Source organism: Phocoena phocoena, chromosome 16, assembly GCF_963924675.1.
Source record: "Phocoena phocoena chromosome 16, mPhoPho1.1, whole genome shotgun sequence".
Classification (NCBI taxonomy): Eukaryota; Metazoa; Chordata; class Mammalia; order Artiodactyla; family Phocoenidae; genus Phocoena; species Phocoena phocoena.
The window spans coordinates 48,820,331-48,845,162 of NC_089234.1; the positions used below are offsets into that span (position 1 = coordinate 48,820,331).

Here is a 24,832-nt window from a genome sequence, read left to right on the forward strand (position 1 = left end):
CGGCCGCCAATGTCGGTGGGGCCAGCTAGGGTTGGAGCCCGCGGCCGCGGCTCTGCTCCGCGACGTCTGGCCGCGGCGGGTCCCTTTTGGCTCCCCTTGCGTCTCGGTGCCTGGCTCAGTGCCCCGCCCGGTCTCTCTCCCGGCTACCCCTGGCCCGGCTCCTAGAGGGGCTCTCTGCCCAGGGCGGGGGTCATGGCCCGAGACGCAAGGCGGCTGAGGTTGGCGGGGGCCAGGGGGCTCCGGGAACCCTCGAGGGCAGTCGCAGGCCGACCCTTCTCCATCCTCTGGTCCCTGGCGAACGGGGGGCACGAGGCCCAGGGCCGCCAAGTCTCTGCCCGCCGCAGCCCCGGCCGGTCCCCATCGCTCTGCGGGCCTCCGAGCGTCCCTCGGGCTGGAAGCGCTGAGCACCCGGCGCCCCCTCCGAGCCGCGAGCGGGAGAGCGCCGCGCTGCGAGGCAGAGGCTCCGCAGTCACGTGGTCGAGAGGAGGGCGGAGGGGAGGAGGCGGGCAGGGAGGGGAGGGGAGCGGAGTCGAGGGGGAGGAGGAGGGGAGGGGGCGTCCTCCGCAGTTCGGCTCCTCGCCGGGGCTCAGACACACAGCTAGCCCGGAGCCGCCGCGCCGACCCGGCTGCTGCCGCCACCGCCTCCGCCGCCTCCGAAGCCTCCAGAGCCGCGGGGAGCGCCGCTGCCGCCGCCGCCGCCGCGGGCCGCCCCCGCCGCGCCGGCCTGGGCTCGGGCCGCCAGCGCCGCCGCAGCCACCAGCGGAGCGGGAGCCCGACCGCGCTGGGCTGGGCTGGACTGGGGCGGGCGCAGGGCGCAGGGGCGGGCGCGCGGGGAAAGACGCACGGGCGGGCTTCGCTCTCCCGGGGAGCGGCCCGGGACTGCACCCGGACCGGCGCCTCCCCGCTCCGCGCTGCCCTCGGCCTCGCCCCGGGCCCGGGCGGATGAGCCGCGCGCCCGGGGGACATGGAAGCGCTGACGCTGTGGCTTCTCCCCTGGATATGCCAGTGCGTGTCGGTGCGGGCCGACTCCATCATCCACATCGGTGAGCGCGGCGGGCGCGGGGCCAAGGCTGGGCGGGGGCCCCAGCGGCGCGGGGGGTGCGCGGCGTCCAAACTTGGCTGTTCCCTGGGCCGAGGGGCTCGGCGGACGGTGCTCTCCCGAAGGGCCGGTCCGCGCCGCCCCGCGAAGATGTGCACGGGCCGCGCCGCGCTCCCGCGGGCTCCCGCTGCTCCCCGGGGCTCCAATCCCCGCCTCGGGGCCCCGCGGCCTCTGCCGACACTTAGGGCCGCGGCTGCGGGAAATCCGGGGCTAGGCGCAAGTCCAGACCCGCGCCCCTGGCGGGGCCGTCGGCGGGGTAGGGCCAGCCCTTAGGCGCAGCTCAGAGCAGCGGGCGCCGAAGGCGGGCAGGGCCCGGGGTCTCGCTAAGTTGGCAGGGCAGGATTCAAGAGGCCCGACCGGAACCGTGCGTGAATGTGGGTGTTGTCAGCGTGTGTCTCTGTGTGCGCTTGTGGCTCCCTGTTGGTGTCACTGCGAGAGGGCGTTGGGGTGTATGGGGCCATCAGAGCCTGTGTTGGTGCGTGCATGACTGTCAGCCTGTTAGAGTGGACACAGTGTCTGCCTGTTTTTCTCTGGTGTGTGTCTGTGTACCTCTCTGTATATATGTGTGTGTGTGTGTGTGTGTGTGTGTGTGTGTGTGTGTGTGTATTTGGCTGTGGCGACAGCAGCCCAATCCTGGACAGTCCCAGAGTTTCCTACGGTCCAGGTCTTGGGGGCCGGCACATGGTCTGGGTGGTGGGAATCAGGGAAGAAGCCTGGGCCGTGGTGTCGTGTGTGGGGGGAGTGTATGCGCGCGCGCTGAGCGGGAAGAGACTGATGGAGGGAGAGAACCGGCAGAGGAGAGAAGACGATATAGAGAGGAGGAGGGGGCTTGTCGCTGATGGGGAGTGTGTGGGAGTTGGTAGCAGCAGGGGAGAAATCCCAGGAAGTTGGTACGGGCTGGGGGACTGACAGCGGTTGCTTTTGGGGAGCCCGTCTGCAGTCGCTTTTCCGGAAGTTGGGAAAGACCAGCGAGCCCAGAGAGTCTGCGGGGTTGGGAGGTGTGAGAAGGCAGGGATGATGGGACAGGCGAGGCCGGGGTGTGATGGGTGGTCAGGGACTAGGCCTGGGCTTGGTGCGCTGCAATCCCCCTGCAGGAGTCAGGGGCCTGGGCCAAACCTGCTTCCCAATGGTGGTGGAGGTTGAGGGGGGGGCGCTTGGGTCTCGTGGTCAGCATTGCGGCTCTGGGTGTAGCATGGAACGGGACCTCCCTCCTCCTGCCCAGCCCCCAACTCGGGGAATCACTGGGCCCAGCCCTGGGACTGTGGTGACCCTCAGGGCCTGGTGAGGGGGAGGACTCTGGAGTTGTCCAGGCTGCAGGGCCAGGGTCGGTGAGTCCCACCTATCTCGGCTTTAAGTGCTGAGAGTCGGCCACGGAGGTGCTAAGAGTGCACAGGGCCAGCCGGAGGCCGCCCCAGAGGAGCTGTTCATGGTTCTAGAAAGCCCTTTCAAGAGCGGCTCCTTCTGGGCTCCTCAGCCCTGCTGGGTTAGAAGGCAAAGGGTCTAGGGACATCCTCCTACCCACCCACCCCTAACGTACTTGGCAGGAGAAAAAGTGGGGAGGGATGGAAAGCAGGAGGCAGAGCCCAGGGAGCCAGGCTGGGACTGAGCTGCCTGTGTGCCTGTCATCTGTTATCAAAGGCCCCTGCGTAAAGAAGCCCCCTGGCATAGGAGAGCCACTGTGGACCTGCTTGCTTAGCTCTTTGCAGAGGGTGGTGCGCAGGGCAGAAGGAAGTCATTGTTCCATTTTGGGATTGGGGCTGGGGACACTTGCCTGCAGGGGAACTTTGTGGCTCCTGGGATAGGACTCATGGGGCCATGTCAGGGCATTTAGGTGCTGCCTGAGGTCACCACAGCTTGGCTCAGTCCATTATGTGGGGCATGGTTGATACATGAGGTGGTTTGGTTGTGAAACACTTGTGTGACCTGGTGGCAGCATATGCCATGTGCATGTGTAACTCATGTCGACTGTGTTGGAATATTTGGGGGGTGTGTTTCTGTGTTGGGGGACTGAGGAGAGCCTTAAACTATCCTGTCAGGCTGAAACCGCAGCCCAGAAGTCCCGCCACCTGGCAACCTGCAGTCCTGCCAGCACCGTGACCAGAGGGCCAAGGCTGGGGTAGGGGTGGGGTGGGGAAGAGGCCCCTATAGCCTTGACCCCTCCTCTCCTCCAGGTGCCATCTTCGAGGAGAACGCGGCCAAGGACGACAGGGTGTTCCAGCTGGCCGTATCCGACCTGAGCCTCAACGATGACATCCTGCAGAGCGAGAAGATCACCTACTCCATCAAGGTCATCGAGGCCAACAATCCTTTCCAGGCCGTGCAGGAAGGTGAGTGGCTGGCCGCCATGCCCAGGGCTAACAGGGCGGGGGCCTGCCAGCAGCGCTGGAGCCCTGCAGGGTCGCGAAGGGCTGGGCCACGCGGGGTTCCCTGTGTGCCTGGGCAGTCACGGTGCCGCGCACGGTGCGCGCTCCCTCCCCGGCCCACCAAAGCAGTGGTGCGGGAGTGCCTTGCGCTGCGGGGCTGGAGCGGAGAGCTTGTGAGCGGGGAGCTGGGCTCCTTGCGGGGCGTGTCTCGGGCTTGTGCGGCTCCTTTCCAGCTGGGTGGGCGCGTCTGTGAGCCGCGCAGGCGTGTGTGGCTTAGGGCTGTCTGTGTTGTTTGAGTGTGGGTGGGTGTGTCTTTGAGCAGGGTACCTGTGTTGGTGCACCTCCCCTGACCTGGATGGGCCAGTGTCCTCTTCGCTATCAACCGAGGAGCGAGGAGCGTGTGGCGCCCAAGCCCGTGAATGCGCAGCATCTCTCGCCTCAAGGCCGCTCTGTGCCTCGGCTGGCTGGCGTTTCTCGGCCGGCGGCGCTCCTCCTCCGGGTTTGGAGGAGCCGCTCGTTCTCCCTCGCGGTCCCCGCCGTGGGCGGAGGCGTCCCCGCCCGGGCCGAAGGTGGGCGCTGTTTGACCAGAAAAGCAGCGGAGTTGGGCCAGGCCAGGCTGCGGGGAAATCCTAGCCCGCGCCTGGGCCGCCGTGGTCCGCAAACTCGGCCCGCAGGCAGAGGCAACAAGTGCGAGGCTAAGCGCAGAAGCCCCCTCTGCTCTTCCCTCCTCTCTCATTCGCTCACCTCCCACTTGGCTTGAGCCTGGGCCACGATGCCTGCTTCCTCATCAGAGACTAAGGCTTTCACTGCCCCTGATATCTGCCTGGCCCAGGGCCCCTTTCCTCTCCTCTGCCCCATATCCATGGTTTCTCCTAGTTCCATATATCCAAGGCTTTGACTCTGAGGCCCTCGCCCAGGAGTATTGAGGACAGAGGACACAGCTGGTGGCCGGGATTCCTCCCAGGAAGAACGGACAGGACAGTGGGTCGGTGTAGGGAGGAGGTGGGCTGGCTGAGGGCTCCAGGCAAGTTACCCTCGCCCCGCCCCTGGGCCCAGAGCCCTCCTCTGGCTCTAGGTTATATGTCGGCTGCTGGTTTTCTTGTATCTCCAAGGATAGGGTGACTCGGTGAAGGCTCTGGTCTGGGTGCAGAAGGTCAGAACTGGTGCTGGGGAGAACTTGGTGCTGGAAGGAAGTTTTGGGGAGTCTGCTATTCTTGCAGAGGAGGGAGAAGGCCCAGCTCTGGGCCCTGAAAGTCCAAGGATGTCTTGAGGTAGCTGTGAAAACCTGGAGGTCTGGATGTGTTTTGGGGGTGGTGGTGAGTGGGGTGAGGCTGGTGTTGTCTGTCAGGGGAGCTGCCACTCCCAGCCCTGGCAGAGGTCTGACATTCATTGAGGTACGAGGGAAGGAATCCCTGTCCTTCTTTGCTGTCTGATCATGTCCTACCTGCAGTCCCGGCCCCCGCATGCCCTGCCCTTGGACTTTTTTTTCAGGGTACCCTCATCACAACTGTTGCATGTGCTTGGGGTGGGCTCTAGCCAGGGGAGGGTGGGACCTCCTTAGGCAGGAATGACCCTAGCTGGGGTGGGGATCTGTGGTGACATAGGCTTTTCCAGTTACATGCCACAGTTTTCACAATGCCTCACGCTCCCTTGACACTGTCCCCATACACTCGTCTCTGTGGACATTCATTCTTTGTGCTTGGGAGCTGAGGACGCAGCTGGGGAGCACCTGTTTCCTGCCCCAGGGAGCTCACAGTGTGGTAGGGATGCCGCCTGTGTTTGCCATGGCAGTTTGGTGCTTCCACCTTCTCTGTTGACATACCTTGTTTCCATTGACTTCCCCTCCTCTGTGTTGACTATTCCATGCGCATTCATTTTGCTCCAAATGATGCCCATCGGCCCCCCTGCCCCCCTCCAGCAGCAGGTCCCCAGAGACTGAAGCTAGTGCTCTTGCCCAGGATTACAGTCTCAGGCAGGTAACACACATGGGTGAACTGGGCAGCTGGGCCTGGAAGAACCTGGAATGTGGGGTCTGGAGAGGTCATCTCTGTCAAAAGGAGCAGCTGTTCCATAGCTTCAGCTGACTTTACCATTTGGGAATGAAAATCCTAGTGTTATAAATGGGCTGTTTTTTTTAAAGAGGAGCCCCAAATCTGGACTTTAACGTAAAACCTGATTTCTAACTGTTCTCGACGAATCAAACAATTTGAACAACACAGTACAAGCCAAATAAAACAGAACTTTGGGCCGTTCAGCCTTCAAGCCCTAATGCAACTTTGTTCTAGAGACATAGGGCTCTACCCAGGGGCCTTTTCTGGGTCTCAGTTTCTCTACTTTTATAACTGGAAGAATGTCTCAGGCTCCAAGCGTGGCAGGCTGACACAGTCTTGGAAGCGTGTGAGTGAGTGTGTGCGTACATCCAGAACTAGAGAATTAGAAGCTGATGGCTGACAGTTGTCCAGGTGGAGGAATACTGACCAGGTGGTGTTGGGCTACCCTCTGACCAGAGGGCGTGTGCGGGTTAAAGTTGGTATGCTTTCAACTGATCAGCCGCATGGGCAGAAATTCACATTGTTATCCCATGACCTTTTGAAGCCCTGGGATGTTACCGGGGATGGGACTCCTCGAGAGCCTCAGGGAGTACAGAGCGGGGGGCACAGAGGCTCTTCCTCCCTGGCCTGAGGCTTGGCGCAGCAGGCGCTCAGCTGGCTGGGTGTCCTTCCTTCTGTGCTCTGTGGGGTGCTGTCCATCCCGTGGCTTAGCCCTGCCTGATAGATATCTCATCTCTCTCAGCCCTGCTTGATAGATATCTCATCTCTCTCCTGGGCTTGGACAGTCACAGCAGCAGGACATGGGTGGTAGATACAGCTCGGATGGGAAAGGAAAGGACTTCTTGGCTGGGGCAAAGGCAGACTGGGGTTCAGTCTCCATCATGGACTGGGCGAGCTCCCAATGACACCCCCCCCCCACCCCCGAGGTGGACAGTGCACGCTCATTATATAAAATGTGGAAGGTACAGGAACGCATCAAGAAACAGAACAAAATCGTTTGGAATTCTACCACTGTTCTTTCCTTCTAGTCTTTTTTCGCACACTGAATTTCAAAAGCACTGAGAATTCCTATTCTGTTCAGTTGTGTATATATATTTTTTGATTTAACACATCATTGGGTTTTTTTGAAATCACTATGAACTGTTTGTAAACATTACTTTTAATGGCTGCATATATTTTCAATATCCAAAACAACTTATTTTTAAAAATGCAAACATTTATGTTGAGATATGCTTAAGTATTTAATGAAGAAAACAAGAAACTCTACTTGGGCTTGTTGGTCCTAAGATTTATACCTGCAGTTTCTTCAGGCTGATTTTGTATCCATACAAGCTTCTTACATGTTACCTTTTGAGGCAGTTGGTCAGTTTATGTAAAAGATCGGATCACTTTTTAATAAAATATGCATTTGGTGAGGATTTAGCAAATGATAACACAGAAATGGTATTTAAGTCTCTAAAAGGCTGTATCTTAGATTTAGTTGGTAAAGTCCATATTAACAATAAGTGTGAAAATTTGTCTTCTAGATACTAGATGAGATACTAATTTGTTAAATAAAAAATTTTCATATTGCTTTAGAGTGCCTGCTCAAGGAGAGGATTACATAAATGCATAAACGCATAAAGGAACTGCCTGAACATGAGTCTCTTCCGTTCACGGTATTATCTTTTACTGTAAGTAAAAGACTTGAGTTATTGGTTATGCTGTAGATATATCTGTCACAGAGTGGAAAGATAACAATTTAGGGAAGAGGAAGAAAAAAGGAATATATGTGATGCATTATTCCTTTTAGTTACAATAAGCACAGAAGTGTTTTAGGAAGACAAGGTAAAAATCACCCAAGTATAGCTCGGTGTTCACAGAATACAGCAATGAAACAATGAAATAAGAGGAAAATAAAACACAGTGAGCTTGGTGGTGTCCATCTGATGGCTTTGCTCGTATTATACTGGTCACTCCTAGGTGGTCACCCTGCCCCTTACGCTCTATGACGTCTGCTAGACGGTTTCCCTCCCTGAGCTTTGATGCCTCTGGTGTCTTCCTTGATTTCTCTTCAGAATTATGGGTCCCACTGAGGCTGTATTTTTGCAGCCTCTGCTGGCAGACCCACTGTTCTCCCTGATAACGGTGTTATAGGTTCCTGCCTGGGACATACTGTCAGCATTTCCCTGGGTGTGATGTTAGAGTCATTAAAGATGCTTGCAGGTCCACACCATCATTCCCATCCACTCAGCTGCGTCATTTTTCTCTTGGCGTTGAAACAAATTTTACCACAACTTTGCTGGTTAAAAATGGGAATGTAGGGAATTCCCTGGCGGTCCAGTGGTTAGGACTTGGCGCTTTCACTGCTGAGGGCCCGGGTTCAATTCCTGGTTGGGGAGCTAAGATCCCACAAGCCTGTGTGGTGCGGTCAGAACAAACAACAAACAAACAGCAGCAACAACAACAAAATGGAAATGTATTATCCTACAGTTCTGCAGGTCAGAAGCCTGACGTGGGTCTCCCTGGGTTAAAATCAAAGTGTTGCCAGTGCTATTTCCTTCTGGAGGCTCTAGGAGAGAATCCATTTTCTTCCCTTTTCAGCTTCCAGAGGCTGCCTGCCTTCCTTAGCTCCTGGCCCCCTTCCTGCATCTTTAAAGCCAGCGATGGTGGGTGGGGTCCTTCTCACAGCAAGTCACTTCTGTCCTCACGCCCACTCCTCTGATTCTTCTGTCTCCCTCCTCCCAGGACCCTTGTGATTACATTGGGCCCACTGGGATAATCCAGGCCTATCTCCCTGTCTTCAAATCAGTTGATTAATTCCATTTGAAACCTTAATTCCATTGCAGCCTTGCTTCTCTTTTGCCACGTAGCCTAGCATATTCACTGTTCCAGGGGTTAGGATGCGCATGTGTTTGTGGGCCATTTTTCTGCTACCGTGTTGGCACACCTGGCAGGTGCCTGTTGTAGGCAGTGCACATCGTGACCCTTCCCTTTCTTCCGCTCGGTTGGCTGCACTTTTGCTTACTGGGTGGCATCCTCTTGTCACTTGGGGCATATGGCCATTGTTCCCCCGTCTTTCAGACTCGCTCTGGAGGTGGCACACTGCAAGTCTGCAGGCCTCTACAGACTTCCCTGTGCTCTCCAATGACACACTGACTTCCTTCCTGGGGCCTGCAAGCTGCTTTTGCCTAAGGAGGTTCCTAGAGGAATCTGCTTTGTGAATAGCTAGACTGTAAGTCTGTGCCACCGTGCAGGTCCATGACCTCCATTTCTTCCAGGCCAGGTCCTTCAGACGCCCCTCCTCTCCCTGCCCTCCATCCCGCTCACCTAGAGCACAAGGTGAGGGTCCCTACAAAGGTCAGTCTTTCTCAGCTGACACACAGGGTCTTCTGCCAGTGACGTTTCAAGCCAGAAGATGGCTGTGGCCACGGCCGCAGGTGCTGATGGCCGCTCACTAAAGTTGGGCTGGGGACAGGGAACCATCGAGTCCCCTGTCTGGATTTCTCACAAGCCTGTGTCTATGTAAAAGTATAACTGCCATCTTCCCTCAGCTGGACTACCAGGCTTCAGAGCTGTCCTTCATTCTAGGGTCACTCTTGTGTGTCCAAACACACACACTCTCTCTTCATAGACTGTACTCCTGCCCTCCCCACATCCTCATATTTATTGGGTTCCAGAGGCTCCCTTTTAGTATCCCTGTTGCTGTAGCCTTGCCCCCAGATTGGGAGGTTGGACTTAACTGGCAGTGAACAGATGGGCCTCTCATGCCAGGCGTGTGGGTTGGAAGCCATGGGTCTAGTGAGACACTTTTCCTCATGCTGCCGCCAAGCTGCTGCTGTTCCCATTCCTGGTGACATGGGAACTTTAACAACCTTCCTGTCTAGAGTAGCACGTTGGGGCCATTTGTCCAGGTTTCTCTTGGAGGATAGCTAAGGCTATCCCTTAACACTGAAAGCCACATCTTGTAAGGGCAGACAGACTCTTTCCAAATTCATGTAGTTGCCAGGTCAAAAATCCCCTTGCCTTGGCCCCTATATCAGCCATCTTCTGTCTTTACTTGGCCTTTTCAGTACCCAGAAAATTCTGTCACCTAAAAACTTGGAACATTGAGTCTGTACTGCTTGTTCCCAAACCATTTCTAACCCAGTCTGATAACCTGGATATGAATCTTTTTAGACTTGGCCACGCAGGGAAGTGCCTGTTTGTTCCTACCCTTTGGTTTTGTTCTGTGGTTCCCTTTGTATCAGTCAGGATAGACTCAGTTATGCCATCGTAACAAACACTCTCCGAGTCTAGTGGCTTAACATAACACAAACTTATCTCCTGCTTATGCTACGTGTCGGCTTGGAGCTTGGCTCATCACGGTCACTCAGCTTGAATATTGCTAGTTGCTGTGCCAGAGGGAAAGAGAGCTCCAGGGGTCTCCACCTGGATGTGACACATGTCACTTCTACTTATAATTTATTGACCAGAACTAGTCATGTGGTTCCAGCCAGCTGTAAGGGATCCAGGAAGCACAGACATACTGTGTGCCTGGAAAGAGAGAGAGAACTGGAAATAGTTGGGGAAGACAGTAATATCTACTACTCAGGTCATGTCAAAACAACCCTTCCATTTCCTTGGTGACTCGTTAAAACAGCAACAAAAACAAAAGAAACAAAAACAAGTAGAATTTTAGGTATTGGATCCTGGTTGGACCAAATCCATGGCTCCCGTCAGTTCCCCTTTGCCCACTCATTTACTTGTTCCCCTGCTCCAGAAAGGCCCAGGCAGCCCTTTGGTGTAGGGGGACGTCAGGAAGCCTGGGTCTCCAGCCCCGCCAGGCTCTCAGAAGAGAGCCAGTCTGTGTCTACCAGCCTTGTCCTCTGTGAACTAGGGCCTGGATGGGCCCAGCTCTCCCAAGAAGACTTGGGCTCAGTGCTTCCTAAGGAATGAGGTGAAGACTGGCTATCGTGGCACCAGCATCAGTGGCCCCCACAGCTGGACTTAAGCAGGTCTGTGTTTCCTGTGGACTCAGCAGGACTCCCTATGGCCCTGTTTCTTCTACAGACACCCCCTGCCTCCTCCCAGTGCCCTCCTCGCCCCTACCTTCCCCCACAGCAGCAGCTCTCTCTCTTTTGCTAAGGCATTGGGCTGGAGTGGAGACTCATCTCTGCCATGGGCTGGCCTGTGACAGCTCCCTTCTCTGGAGTCTGGCCTCTCTGACAGGCATGGGGCCCAGGAAGGCAGCTGGGTCTGTGTCCAATATCCCATCAGTTGGGTTCTCCTAAGACCTTCCTTCCAGCCTGTAAACAGCCAGTTTCCTGGTTGATGGCCACAGGTTAGGAGAGAAAGACCCAGGGTTCTCCCTTCCGGGCCTGAAGCACAGGCAGGGTAGCTGGGAGGTGGTTAGATGGCCCTCTTCTGTCTGTTTCTGGCCCCGATCTGGGCAGGGCAGGCTCCCAGTGGGTGAAGCCAGGGGCTGTCAGTTGGGGCCCAGGGCGGTCCTTATTCCAGGCTGCACCTCCTCCTCGAGCCAGATCTGTATGTGGCTCTGGCTAGTCCTGTGTGCCTAGTTTACTTCCCTTACATTAGCTCTTCGCCAGACCCACCGGAGGCAGCTAGACACCGTAGCTCCGTCTCTGCCTGCCCTGTGCCTGTTCCCAGCCAGAGCTCAGCCTGGCCCTCCCATGCCTCTGCGTGAGATTAGACATGGTGCCTACAAGCCGAATTGGGGGCAGAAGGAGTCTTATTGATCTCACGCACAGACTGGCGTTCCCGTCCCTGCTCTGCTGTCCGACTCTGGGCAGGTTACCTCAGTTTCCTGGACTGGAAGATGGGAATGATGACACAGAGGACACTGGGATGGTCAGTTGAGGAAATGTGCTACAATGCCCAGCCAAGGGCCAAGCACAGAGGTTGGGATGGTTGTTATAGTACCAGCCTGAGTGGTCCCAAGGGGCTCTTGGCCTCCTTCCACTTTCTGACCTGGGCTGGGCAGGCTTTCCCAACCCCTGCCCTATTTAGGGTGGCTTGGAGTTGATCCTGGCCTTACTGGTGTCCCAGGAGAGCAGGTAGGCAGGTTGCTATCGATGACGTGGTTTACGTGGAGGCTGCCTGGAGCCACCCCTGTAGGCTGGGGCTCCAGGAACCTATAAACCGTCGCTGCACGGAATTGCAATCTCGCTGCAGCCTTGCTGTTCTGAGGGCACAGAGTGGCCTGAATCCAGCCAGCCTGGCCCAGCCCCTGAGCAGCTGGCCATAGTACCCATAACTTGCTCTTTTTGGTGGAAAGGGGTCAGGCAGGTATGGGTTCAAATCCCAACTCTGTGACTGATTAGCTGTGTGGTCTTGAGAGGTCACTCGTCTTCTCCAAGCCTCAATTTTAATACCTGTGAAGTGGGCTACCTTGGGGTTGTGGTGGTGGATCTAGAGAGGTGACTTACACCTGGCAGGAAGGAGGCTGTTGGCATGCAGCAGCCCACTGGGGCGCCCAGCAGAGGCACGCCGAGGGTGTGGGTGGTGACACGCAGTACACTAAGTAGGCATTGGTTCTCTGTGTCCTGGCCACCATTTGCTCTGTTCGCCTGTTCACCTGCCAAGGGTACGTGACACCCCTTGGTCTCTGGGCCCTGCCTGGGTGCTACCAAACCCCAGTTCAGGGCAGAGACACGGTCCCTGCTGGCTGGACACCATCCCCACCCCCACCCCTTGGCTGGAGCTCTTGGCTCAGCCTGGCCATGTGCCCGCCCTGATGTGGCCTGAGGCCCTGCAGACTCGGCCTGGGCCTGGCCTGGCAGGCTACCTCCGTGCTCTCCCAGTCCCACGCAGCCCCTCCTGCCTGGTACAAAGGCAGAGGCTTTGGGTCTTGCCCTGGCTCTGTTCCTGAACCGGGACTGGGCGCTTTCTTCCATCCTTCTGTCTGAGCACCCAGAGACCTGGGAGGGAGGGAGGGACCACACTCTGGGCCCTGGTCTGGGCTCGGGGCTCAAAGCTCTGAGACCTGAACTGGGCACTGGGCGAGGCCCCTGCTGCTCGCCTCTGTGGTGTCCGTCTCAGGAGGTCGGGGCCGAGCGCTCAGGAGGCCCTGACATGGCGCGGCCCTTGGGCCCTTGCTGCCTGCCCTGTCATAGCCGCAGACATCAGATGCTGCTCCTTTTCAGTCCTGGGTGGCTTCCCAGGGCACCTGCCCTCACTTGCCTCTCCCTCCCTCCCTCCCTCCCTCCCGGGCTCTGGTAGCCCAAACGACCCAGTGACCTGCCCCCAAGTCCTGTAGGCTGCCAGCCCAAGCCTAGAGCTCTGGGGGAGCATCTCTGCCTGTCATGGGGCCCCAGGCTGGAGCCTCAGCTCAGGGCTGGCTCGGGGCTTTGCCTACATCCTGGATAAAGGCTTCTGAGGGCTGAGGCATGACCCTGCACGACCCACAGCGCAGAGCTGGGCTGCATAGGGCGCCTGTGGCCAGTGTTCCTCAAGGGACAGGCAGGGGGTGGCCGTGCCTCCAGGGGAGGGCAGTGCCGAGGAGGGGGGACTGTCCAGCAGCGGGGGTCGGGTCCTCTGGCATGCCCTGGAATCTGGGCTGAGCACCCCTGCCTGTGTGTGTGTGTGTGAATGTCCGTGTGTGCCAGTATATGGGTGTGCAGGTGTGTGCATGGGTGTGAGTGTATGTGCACATACATGTGTGCATATGAGGAGGCTGTTGCAGATGTCCACGCTGCCTGGGCACGTTTGGTAGAAAGAGCCGCAGTTCCAGCTGCCACTGGGAGCCAGCCCAGGAACCTCACCGAGGGAAGGAGTGCAGTGAGCTTGGCAGCTGTGGTCTGCTGTAGGCTCCTGGTGATGGCCTGTTAAAAAGCGGAGGTGTCTGTCAATACCCAGTGTCTACTGACACCTGTGCCCAGGGCTGTATGAGCATCATCTCTGGACCACCCCAGGGAGCACGGGGATTATATGGAGAGCAGAGCGAAGCAGGGATTGCTTCAGAAATGCGACGGATTGGTAGCTGAGCCAGCATTCCCCTTGTTCCTTGCCTGCCCTCCCACTATGCACATGACCCTCCCTTTATCTCAGTATTTGTCCAGTTCTCTCCACCTCTACCACCATCTCCCCAGTCTCAGCCTGGGTCCCTGTGGTCACTTACTCACTGTTACCTGCCTCTGCCCTCCTCCCTCCCAGGCCTCTGTCCGTGTAGCAGCCAGAGCTATCAGAAAAATCAATCCAGTCACCTCCCTCTTCTGCTGCAACCCTTCAGTGGCTCCCTGCAGTACTAAGAATAAAATCCAGACTCCTTGCTAGAGCCTGCAAGCCCTCAAGTACAACAAGGGCTGAGCTCACTTGCTTCACTGCTGCCACTCCTCTTGACCTCTTTGCTTCAGCCACATTGACTTGCTTCCTGTGTCTCCAACAGTTGAAGCACACTCCCATCCCAGGGCCTTTGCACATGCTGTTCCCTCCAGCAGGAAGGCTCTTTACATGATAGGCTCCTTCTCAGCCTCAGCTATTCCTCAGATCTCACCTCCTCAGAGAGGCTCCCCTTGGTTCCAAGTAGGGCCCCTCTTACTCTGTATCAAAGCCTTCTTTTCCTTCTTTGCATGCTTCCTCACCTGCAATTGTGTTATTAATTCATTTGCGAGGAGCGTCAGGTCTGTGAGGGCAGGGAAGTGTCTGTGTCATCCGTAGCTGAGTTCCCAGAGCCAAGCCTGGTGTGCAGCTGGTCATGGGTGCTCAGTAAAAGCCTCTGGATGGATGACAGAACGGATGGACACATGAGACCTCTGCTCTTTGAGGCCCCCTCAAGCTTGTGGTCCTGCCTTCATGCTCAGAGCCACTCGGAGTCCCATGTCACGTGGGGCCTGGAGGCTTGATGCATTTATAGCAGCCCTGTTCTGCCACCTGAGGCCCACTTATGCCAGCTGTTCCCTCCTGGTCCGCTTCTAAATGTGAGGACCTTTCTCCTGGCAAGAAACGCTAGGAGCAAATACCACAGCCTCTCCCTGGCAGTGGCCACTTCCATGGGGGATTCCAAGGCCCAGCACAAAGGATACAGGCACAGTGGAGGGGTTTCTCACGCTCATGGGCTGGGGCAGGAAGTAGTTTTGGAGGACCCATTTCTGGAAGGCGTTTCCCCGCCTGAGCTGCTCTGGCAGGGGCTCCGGGCCATTGGCCTGTCCATCCGCTCTGAGATGTGTCTGTGCGGATGGGAGTGGGTGGTGAGGGAAGGGAGGCTGCCCAGGGGCAGTAGACATTCCCCCTGGGCTCCAGGTGCTGGCCCTTGGGGGCTGTGTGGGCTGACTGCTGTCTGGGTGTTGGGCATGAGCCAGGACCTGGGTTTCCATCCTCGTCTCTCACCTGGGAATCCTCTGGTGGGCTCGGGAGCCGCACCCCGACATGTGGCCTCAGTCTCCACATGTATGAAGTGGGGATGATGTTGTCCTAGCCACTGCCTCTTCCAAACCTGGGCAGGGAAAAGGGCTGGGAGAGGGTGGAGCAGCTGCAGGTGTGGGACCAGTGAGCCTGGCAGCTTGAGCTTGGAGGGGAGGGCACTGCCAACCCTCCCCCCAGCACCCCTGCGGGAGCTGGTGAGCAGCGCCCATTTACGAGGATGTAGCCGCCACTCCTGACACGTTGGCCTCGGAGGAAGCAGGAGTTAGAACCCTTCCAGTGAGCTGGGGCTGAAGGGGCTTTAAAGGTTGTTAATGATGGAAACCTCATCAGGAGAAGCCTGAGCGTGGCTCAGAGGACCGACGGTGTCAGGCTCCTTAGCTCCTGCCAAGAAAATGGACTTCATGAAAGGGAAGATGGCGCGTCTGTGATGGGTATCAGCCCCCACTGATCAGTACTGGCGAGTGCTCCAGGGGAGCTTCTAGATGGTGGGGTGCAGCTAGATGGGACTACATGTGTGCTCTGCTCCAACCTTGCCTCTGGAATGCTCTTTAGGAGGCCTTCTCTGACTGCTCTGCTCCCTTAGCTGGGGCGAGGTCTTCTCTTGGCTGCCATGCCATCCTGCATGTCTCCCCTTGTGTCTCAGTGGTTGCCTGTGAGGCCTGTGAGCTCTGCATCTCAGGGTTCCCAGCACATGCAGGGCTGGAGCAAGTGTTTGTTGAGTGGCTGTCTGACTGTACTGATGGCATGTACACATGTGGGTCTGCAAACACACACGGGAGTGCATGCCTGTGTGTCCTGGCGTGCTCCCAGACGTACCCCTGCAGACGGACTGAGCCCCTCCCTGGGGGAGCCTGTCAGGTGGCCTGCCAGGGCTGTGCCTTGAGGACCCCGCTGGGACTGTGACAAGGTGGCTGAGCCACGGCACTGTGGGGTATGTGGAGAGTTTCTGCCTCTCATGGCCTGGGAGGAAGTTGTTGCACCCAGGTGTGTTTGTGGGACTGCTAAGTTGGACCATCTGAAAATACCACCGCCTAGCAACCTCACATCAGGGAATCCCGCCAAGTGTCTGAAATCACGCTCTATATTAGTCAGGTGGGTGTCAGGAATACTCGTGCTGGCCTAAGCAAATAGGGGTATTTATCAGGCCATGTAATGGAAAAGACCTGACGTTGTGTAACTTCAGGCATGGCTGGATCCAGGGGCCCAAACGGTGTCCTCAGGACACCGCCTCCTTCTCCACACCCTGTCCCTGCCTTCCGCTGGGCAGGCTTCCTTTCCAGGCAGCCCCATCCACTGAGAGCCCCCAGGCCATTGTGGGCTGATGTCTAATCAGCCCAGCCCCCTGGTCCTTCCCCGCAGGAAGAGGGGGCCTGTTTAACAAGAGTCTCACAGACGTCCCACGATTGCTGCTCTTTGGCCTGGCGTGGTGACAGGCTCCTCCTGGAATCAGTCCTGGTGCCAGTGGAGTGGGATGCCCTGATTGGCCAGGCCTGGGGCTGCCCCAGCCCCAAGCGGAGGGTGAAGGGGCAGAGCAGACCTGGGTGGGTGGTGTCACCCCGGAAGTGGTAACAGCTGCTCATCGTGGGGCTTCTCTGCCCACAGGACACTCGGGACTGGAACTGGGCTGGAAGCCCTGGGGCCACACCTGGTGACAGGACGTTCCCACACAGTGGGCTCCAGGAGACCTCAGACCTGGCTTACTCGAAAGCTCTGTGGGGCGGGCAGTACTAGGAGGGTAGGAGCCAGGCTCTGAGCTCTGTGATGTGCCTATGGGCGGCGGGAAGCAGACAGGATGTGGGCCAGGCTGGGCCGGAAGGCTTTCTGGGTGAGGGGCACTTGTGCTAGCCCAAAGGCCAGGAGGCTTTGAGTGAGGGAAGCCTGTGTTTCAGGCGTGGGGCAGGGTGAGCTGAGCTGTGGGTGGCATTTGGGACAGTGAGGGAAGGGTGGGAGCCAGCCTGGTGGGGCAGGGACTCGGGGATGGGAAGGGGGCAGGGGACCTGGGGCCTGAGCCCTCTCCCCACTGGGTGTCCTGAGGGTTCCTGTGGGCGTGGTGTGACCTGGACCTTCCTTTGCACCCCCAAGTCCTGAAGGGAGGCAGGGCCTGGTCCCCAGGAGGTAGAGCTCACTTCCCGTGGCCTCCTGCAGGTCCTGGGGTGTCTGCAGTCCTGTCCCTTACTGTGTGTGCTGTCAAACTCTTATTTGCAGGAGGGGACAGGGCAGTGGGTCTTGGCCTTACACACTTGGCTCCCACTTTATATGTAGACACAACCTATAGCCTTGGCCCCAGACTCAGCCTTTTCCACCCGGGGTGAGGGGGTCTTTCCTATCTCCATACACACCTGTTTTGGGCAGGGGTCTCTGTCCCCTTCGTCCAGATGGCCCATTTGTGGCCACCCCTGGAGCTCACCCAGGTTCCAAGCGGGGGGAAGGGGTCCTGGGTTGGCAGGCAGAGACCTGGCTTGCCCCAGCAAAGCAGAGGGCCAGCTCTGCTCACCCTTCTGTTCGGTGGGGACACTGTCTCAGGCTACCGCGGACCCTGGGAGGCTGGGCCGGTCATGGCAGAACTAGGAGTGCCGGGAGGGGGCTGCCGTATCCTCCTGGGCAGTATCTGCCCCACACTGAACTGGCTAATTGAATAGAAACCCTCCAAACGCTGTGCGGCAGAGCCCGGGCCCTACCTAATCTCATTAAGAAGTCCCCTGACAGGCTCATTAGGTGGCTGGCTGCTCAGAGAGGTTTTTCTCTGCCACGAGGTGCTCAGGCCCCCGGGGGCTGGACCTGGGATCAGGCCCCCTCCCAGCTGCCCTCCAAACAGGGGCTCAGGCAGAGGTGAGGCTGCTCAGCTCTGCTGGCCGCCAGCGGTCCTTATTTAATCGGTTATGGTTTGCTGGACTTAATTACTTTAAAATTATTAACTTCAGCCAGAGAAAGCAGGTGGGGTGGGGGGTCGAGGAAGAAATGTGAGCCACCCAGACTCCTTCCTGCCTCCCAGTAGGTGAGCTAATGGAGGCGCTCATCACCATAGATTTCTTTCATTTCAGCTCTGGGCGTGCTCCTCCAGTTTAGACCGTGTTCAGAAATGCGTACTTCTGCTCCACTAGGAGGAGGAAATTCCTGGCTGGGCCGTGAACCGTCATTTGGTCCATCCCCCCGTCCCAGGCCCCTTGGTTTTCCCTCCTCAGACACTGAGCTCGGGAGTTCAGTAGAGAGAGGACAAGGAGAGCCAGGCGTAACTCACTCTGAGACTGGGGTCTCCAGAAAGAGCCCTCCCTCACATTGGCTGACACGGGGACCACTTCCTTTCCCAACTCGGGAAAGACGCTGCATACGCTTAGCAGCTCTGAGCTGAAGTAGGCTTACGTTCTCCATGAGGAATATTCCATCTCATCAGTAATGGGAAGCAGTGGAGCGGTGGTACGTGCATGTTCTAATTCACGGTTTTACAGTAATTCAAAAAAACTCAAGATACTGGTTTTCTTTGCATTGGTGAGATGGTGGTAGGCAGTAAAGCCCACTGTCTTTTTATAATCAGATTTAAGTTGTTTTAATTTTACAGCCCATATTCTCCCAGTAACATACCATCTCTGTGAGTTAATGGGCTTTGAAATCTCCTTTTGTTCCCTACACTGTAGATACAGATTTTTTGGTAAAATGATTTATTTTATGTATAGAAATTCAGAAAATTAGCTATGAGGTAGCTCCAGGTGAGTATTGCGTGGTTCTGTTATGTTAGAAGAAGGTAAATGAATGTCTACAGAAGACCCAGCGCAGATTCCTGGATGGAATTCTGAGCATCTCCCTGTCTCTGGAACAAGGTTTTCAGAGCACAGGTGAGGTACAGGGCTATCAGTGGTGCTCTGACAGCAACAGAGAGAAAATTCCTATGCTGTATAAATTTCTCTGTTGATTCTTCAGTCAGGATATTGGAAAGGAAATGTTCGTTCATTCATTCATTCATTCATTCACGAGTGTCTACTGTGGGCTCGGCCCTAAACTTGGGGAAACACAGCAAGGAAGGCCACGATCTTTATCCTTAAAGATCTGGTGCTTTCCAGAGAAACAAGCATTTATCTACATGGCTCTCAAATAAGACCTTTTCAGTAGTCAGTGCTTCTGTGGGTTGGCTGGCCAGGCAGGCCTCACAGCTCACAGGGCTCCCTCTCTGTCGATGGTCTCTAAATGCTGAGGAGGTGCACAGGGGTCTGACTCAGGTTGCCCCTAGCAAGGCAGCATTGTCTAGGGCTTCCTGGAGGGTGGGCTGGGCCAGGCCAAATCTCCTGTTCTTGAGACCCAGGGCATCCCTCAGCCCTGCCCTCTGCACTCTGTTCTGGGGCCCTGGCCCTGTCTCAGGACCCCCTTGAGTATCTACTAAGGCCCAGTCTTAGGTCAGCCTACCTCTCAGCTGGGTGAGGCTCCCCTACTCAGGCCAGTGGAGTAGCCAGAAAAGACTCCCGGGTCCTGATGGCCATTGGCTGAGGATCCAGTCAGGAGCTCTGTGTGTGTGTGTGTGTGTGTGTGTGTGTGTGTGTGTGTGTGTGTGTCTGCACTGGAGGCAATGGGAATCACCCTTCTTGGTTCCCCTGGCCTGGAGCTGACACACTACTGGAATCAGCACCTGGGATCATCCGGAAGTACTGTGTGGCCTTCGTAAGTTGCTGCCCTCTCTGTTCCTGATGCCGCCTGCAGCAGGCAGGGTGTGCAGTGGTGCTCCTACCACAGTCTCAGGGAGATATGCCCTCCAGCGTGAGGGCAGTGAGACCCCTTCCTTCTCTAGCGCTTTCTTCTTGTCCCTGCTCCTTAAGTCCATGGGCACTGTGTTTGGAGCCCCGTCAACTAAGGGTCTCTTAGCAGGGCCATGGGAAAAGACCAGAATCCCCTCAAGGGTTCAGGAGTAAGCAGGATGAGCCAGCTTGGGAGGTCCAGCTGCCTCTCACCCAGCCTAGACCCTCCAAGCTAAGCTCCCCTGTTACAGAATCCCAGAACCATGCCTTCGAAGCCAGACCTAGCTCAGAACCTCAGCCCAGTGCCCCACTCTCTGGGTGGGCAGGGGTGGGGAAGAGGGGCGCTGCCCCACTGCTGGAGGTTCCAACTCCACAGGTGTAAATGCTGGACCCACTTGTTGTGAGATGTGAGTGAGATTTCGTGACACGTGGCCTCTTGCAGTGTGTCTGGTATTTACAACTGGCGAGGAGTTCTGTACTTCTGGAAACTGTAAGAAAGGGGATGCCTGGGCTGAGGGTGGACTGGGGACTGGGAGCCCTACAGCAGAGAACTGCTCATCCTCAGTGGCTGCAGTTTTACCCTGAGTAGGGAATAACGCGTTGGTAGGAGGGGTGCAGTGTGAGTGCCCAGAGTCCTGACTGTGTGAGGGGATGCAGCTGACACGGGCCATCAGCCACAGGGTTGTCTGTGGTCCTTCTGCCTTGTTTAGTTGGGCAGTGGAGGCCCTGGGGGATCTGCCAGCATGTCGTATCGGGATCTCTGTGTCAGCAGTAGGATTTTCTCTCTGTCCCCACATCACCTTGCTCCCTTTTTTTCTTGTGTTTGAAGGGCTCACGTTGAAAGATGGACCTGGGGGATCAGGGACAGTCCCTGCAGGAGGTGATGTCTTAAGTCAGGCCTGAAGGATAAGGAGGACTTTGCCAGGGAAGGGATGGGGAACAGCATGTGCAAAGGCTGAGAGGCAAAAGTAGGGGTGCCCTGGGGGAAGTAAGGGCAGGAATGTGAGGTGGGCAGTGGGAGCTTGCAGAGCCTGAGGAGCTCAAGAGGGTGGAAGCCCTCCAAGAGTTTACAGGACTGGAGGAGCTGGACTGGATTTGTCAGCTGTAGGGGCTGGATGGGAGAGGCCTGGAGTTGAGGGGAGTAGTGGGGGGTCCACCTATGGTCCTCAGATACGAGGGACCTGAACTAGGCGGGCAGAGAGCTCTGCCTTTCCCTTCCTTCGTGGGCATCCTCCCTGCATTCCTCCAGGGCCACCTCCTCCAGGCAGCCCCTCTGGTCTCCAGTCCTCACCCCAGCAGCTCTGCACTGATGCCCTTGCAGGCTCTGGCTGCCTTGAAAGCTCCAGCAGGCAGGGAGTTCTTGGCCACTTTTTTTTTTTTTCCCTCCCTCCCTAATATTTATTTTCATCAAAATTATACATGCAGGGGCTTCCCTGGTGGCGCCGTGGTTGAGAGTCCGCCTGCCGATGCAGGGGACACGGGTTCGTGCCCCAGTCCAGGAAGATCCCACATGCCGCGGAGCGGCTGGGCCCGTGAGCCATGGCCGCTGAGCCTGTGCGTCCGGAGCCTGTGCTCCGCAACGGGAGAGGCCACAACAGTGAGAGGCCTGCGTACCGCAAAAAAAAAAAAAAAAAAAAAAAAAAAATTATACATGCAGATAGTTGAAAGAGTTGATGACTTCCACCGGGTTAGAAAACCAGCAGCTCCTCCCCCCTGCATTCTTCCCCTCAGTGGCAGCCCCTGTTCCCTCTTAGCGGCTGTTGGGTGTTTACCTGCACATTTCCCAGGGCACCCTGGATTGTACCCCTTGACTTCTCAGTTTGGAGGCGGGGACTCTTGGGACCTTCCTGGCTTCATTCAGGTCCGACATTTGTGATCAGTAGGTGTGATGTTCACATGAACACTGGATTCCTGCCCCTTTACTGGCTGGTGAGGCCCCACAGAAACCATGCTCAACAGAACTTTGGGAAGCCCCCAGAAAGGGTTTGCCCTGGGCCAGGACATCCCATCCCATATTATCTTCATGGTTCCCTGGGGAGGTCAGAGTGGGGAGGGCATCTTGGAGAAGTGACCATGGAAAGTGCAAGGAGCTGGGAGTCAGAAAGTTCCAGAAGGCTGGCCCAGCTCTCCTGCGTGTGCCTTTCACTTGGCATCTTTTCCTGAACTGCAGTTCCTGATTGTGTGTCAAGGGCCTGCCATGCGTTTGTCTCTGTGCTGGGTTCTGGGGATACAGCAGTGAATGGGAGAGACCTCATGAGTCTGTGTCTTTATTTCTAAGATGGGGACCACTTGACTTTCCTGTGCTGTTGAGGAATGAGATATAGTAACAGCATGCTCCAAATTGAGTTCTGCACAGCTAGTTCTACAAAATGTTGTGGGAGGCACACCATGTGACCCAGCTAGATGCTTCTCTTGGAGACATCACCATGTGCATTGGCATACTTAAGGCTCTGAGAAGTCTTGCAGTCAAGAAGCCCGTTCACTTTTGTGAACTCAGCATTTGCAGGCTCAGCTGAACATGGAACTTTCTTTGGCAGAGCACCCAATAGCATCTTGGGTAATCACTGCTTCGCAAAACCCATTTTGGAAACGCCAAGGCAGCATATGTAAAGTACCCCACAGAGCTTCCTGCACCTGTAAGGCGCTCAATAACTGAGTCTCTCCTTGCCTTGGTGTCCTGAAGGAGGCACAGGGACCAGGCGAGGCCCAGCTGCCCACAAATCAGCTTGATGGAGCCGACGGTAGCTCACACACTTAGGTATTAATGGTTACAGCAACAAAAGTCAAAGTGAATTTAATCTTAAAAAGGCAAGGAGTGATTTTCCCCATGCTCTGCCAAAGCAGGACTTCATAAATATTGCAGTGGGGTGTGCTGGATGCTGGGCACTGCTCCTGGCTGGGAAAATGTCTGCCAAGCACCGTCCAATAGCAAAGCCACACTCCTGTTCTTGTTAGCAAGACACTCCACCTGACAGATTTACCTGGCAGCGCCTCTGGCTAGCCTGCGGATGGCATTGGATTTCGCAGGCCTGTGTTCTGGAGAAAGCGTCCGTGCAGCCACTGATGTGGGGAGGCACTGAGGTCATGGGAGGCTCTGCAGACCCAGCACCTCCTCAGCCTCCTAGACATGATGTGGGATGAGGGAGCCTCAGTTTACTTCTCTGGGACAGGGGGATCATTATGCCCAGCACTGTGGGTGCCTTGAAGTAGGGACTGCATCTTCCCCACTGTGTCCCCATAACCGAGCACAGATGAAAATCAGAATTGGCTTTGGAAGGATGAATGGGAGTTTTTTATACACGTCGTAGGAGAAGGGCATTCTAGGCAGACAGCACTCCATGTACAAAGGCATGGAAGCCTGAAAAAGTCTGACCTGTGACATGAACCATACATAATGTACAGGGAGTGTGTAAGGACCAAACAAGTGACAGAAAACCCTTCTCACTCGGGTTGGGTAGGGCAGCCTCGGGAATTTGCTTCCTACGCCAGAAGAGACACCAGGAAGGGAAGCATGGTATGTTCGGAGACAGGAGTGATCCCTGCCCCCACCCCATTCTGGGGATCTGGTTGACTTCCTCCTGACAGCCAGCAGCAGTAATAAATGAGGGAGATGGAACATGTTATTTTAATTATATATTCTCACCGCCTAATTATAATTTTAATTGATATGTGAGCAGGTGCTGTGCTCTTCAGAGCAGTTTAAGGCAGGCGCATTCCCCGGAAAAGGAACACAGGTTGTTCTTTCATTAGTCAAGCAGATGGATGGTCTAGAAGGGCCAGGAGGGGCCGGGTGCCACGAGGCCAAGGGGTGGGGGAAGCAGCTTTTGCCCTGAGTGATGCAGGAGGTGAGGGTCCTGACCTGGTTGGGCTGAGCACAACATGAGAAAAGAGGAGTGGAGGGGAGGGAAGGCAGGGGAGGGGAAAGGAGGATGAGGTGGCTGGCATCCAATGCTATAGTGGATTTATTCATTTATTCCTTCAGTTATACTCTCAACAAACATCTATTGAGAGCTCACTGCATGGCAGGCTCTGTGCTAAATGCAGGGGATTCCAGAATGACTCCAGTGCAGATTCTTCCCTCAACATGCTCCCAGTCTGGTGGGGGAGGGAGGTTATATGTGGAAACAAATAATTACAGTTCATGGAATAAATGGGAGGTTATCATAGAAGCAGCGTAGACTAGGGGGAAAGTTTGCTCTCTAGTAAAGTCAGGGAAGACTTCTGGAGGACACTTTTGTCGGGGTTTTGAAGTGTGAATAGGAGTTGACCAGGTTGTCTAAGGTTAAGGATAGGAGATGTTAGTGGGGCATGGCATTCTAAGCAGAGGCAGGAAGCTGTATGGGATATACAGGGAGTGCCTAGTGGTTTGCTGACCACTGGCATGAGGGAAGATCTGGTAGGAGATGAGGCTGTTGATTTGAGTGGTGAGTGGGTCTCCCAAGGAGAGGAGCCAGAGTTTAGCCTGATAGCAGAGAGGAGATGAGGCGGGTGGTTTGAAGCTGGGGTGATGTGATGAGGTGGTTTGTGTTCCTGGGAGATCATCGTTGTGGAAGGTGTGCTGGAGATGCCAATGATGCAGCCAAGGGGAGAAGTGAGGAGGGATTTCATGAAAACAAAGGCAGGAGCGTGGTGGTTGGATTCGGGATATTGGCGTGAGGGAAGGAGAGGATCAGGGTGAAGCCCAAGTCTGGCCTTAGGCCTTCATGGGAGGCCACACTTGAGATGGACAGTCAGGGAGGAGCAGGGGAAGGCAGTGAGGTCAGTCTTGACCACAGAGTTTGGGGTACCTGTGGATCCTTCTGGGTGAGACGTCCAGAGGAAAGGGCTGTGCTGGAGGCAGCACTTTGGGATTCAGTGTTGGAAGGCAGGGGAGGAAACCCCAGCAGGGATGAGGCAGGTGCCTGGGAAACAACTTTAAAAAATAAAAAAAAAATTTAAATCTTTATGTATTGTGGTAAGAACAGTTAGCATGGGATCTACCCTCAACAGATTTTTTTTTTTTTTTTTTTTTTCTTTTTTGCGGTACGCGGGCCTTTCACTGTTGCGGCCTTTCCCATTGCGGAGCACAGGCTCCGGACTTGCAGGCTCAGCGGCCATGGCTCACGGGCGCAGCCGCTCCGCGGCATGTGGGGTCCTCCCGGACCGGGGCACGAACCCGTGTCCCCTGCATCAGCAGGCGGACTCTCAACCACTGCGCCACCAGGGAAGCCCTCAACAGATTTTTAAACGCACAATACAGTGTTGTAAACTGCAGGC

General features: G+C 56.2%; 1 protein-coding gene across 2 annotated transcripts in view; it reads left to right on the forward strand.

Moving 5' to 3' along the window:
• Window positions 1–964: 964 nt before the first annotated feature.
• GRID1 (glutamate ionotropic receptor delta type subunit 1) overlaps window positions 965–24,832 on the forward strand; it is a 670,781-nt gene continuing 646,913 nt past the window's right edge. For both annotated transcript variants that reach the window (XM_065894102.1, XM_065894104.1), the window contains exons 1-2: window positions 965–1,043; window positions 3,271–3,426. In XM_065894102.1, the coding sequence (XP_065750174.1) occupies window positions 965–1,043; window positions 3,271–3,426 (235 nt within the window). The remainder of the gene's footprint in view (window positions 1,044–3,270; window positions 3,427–24,832) is intronic.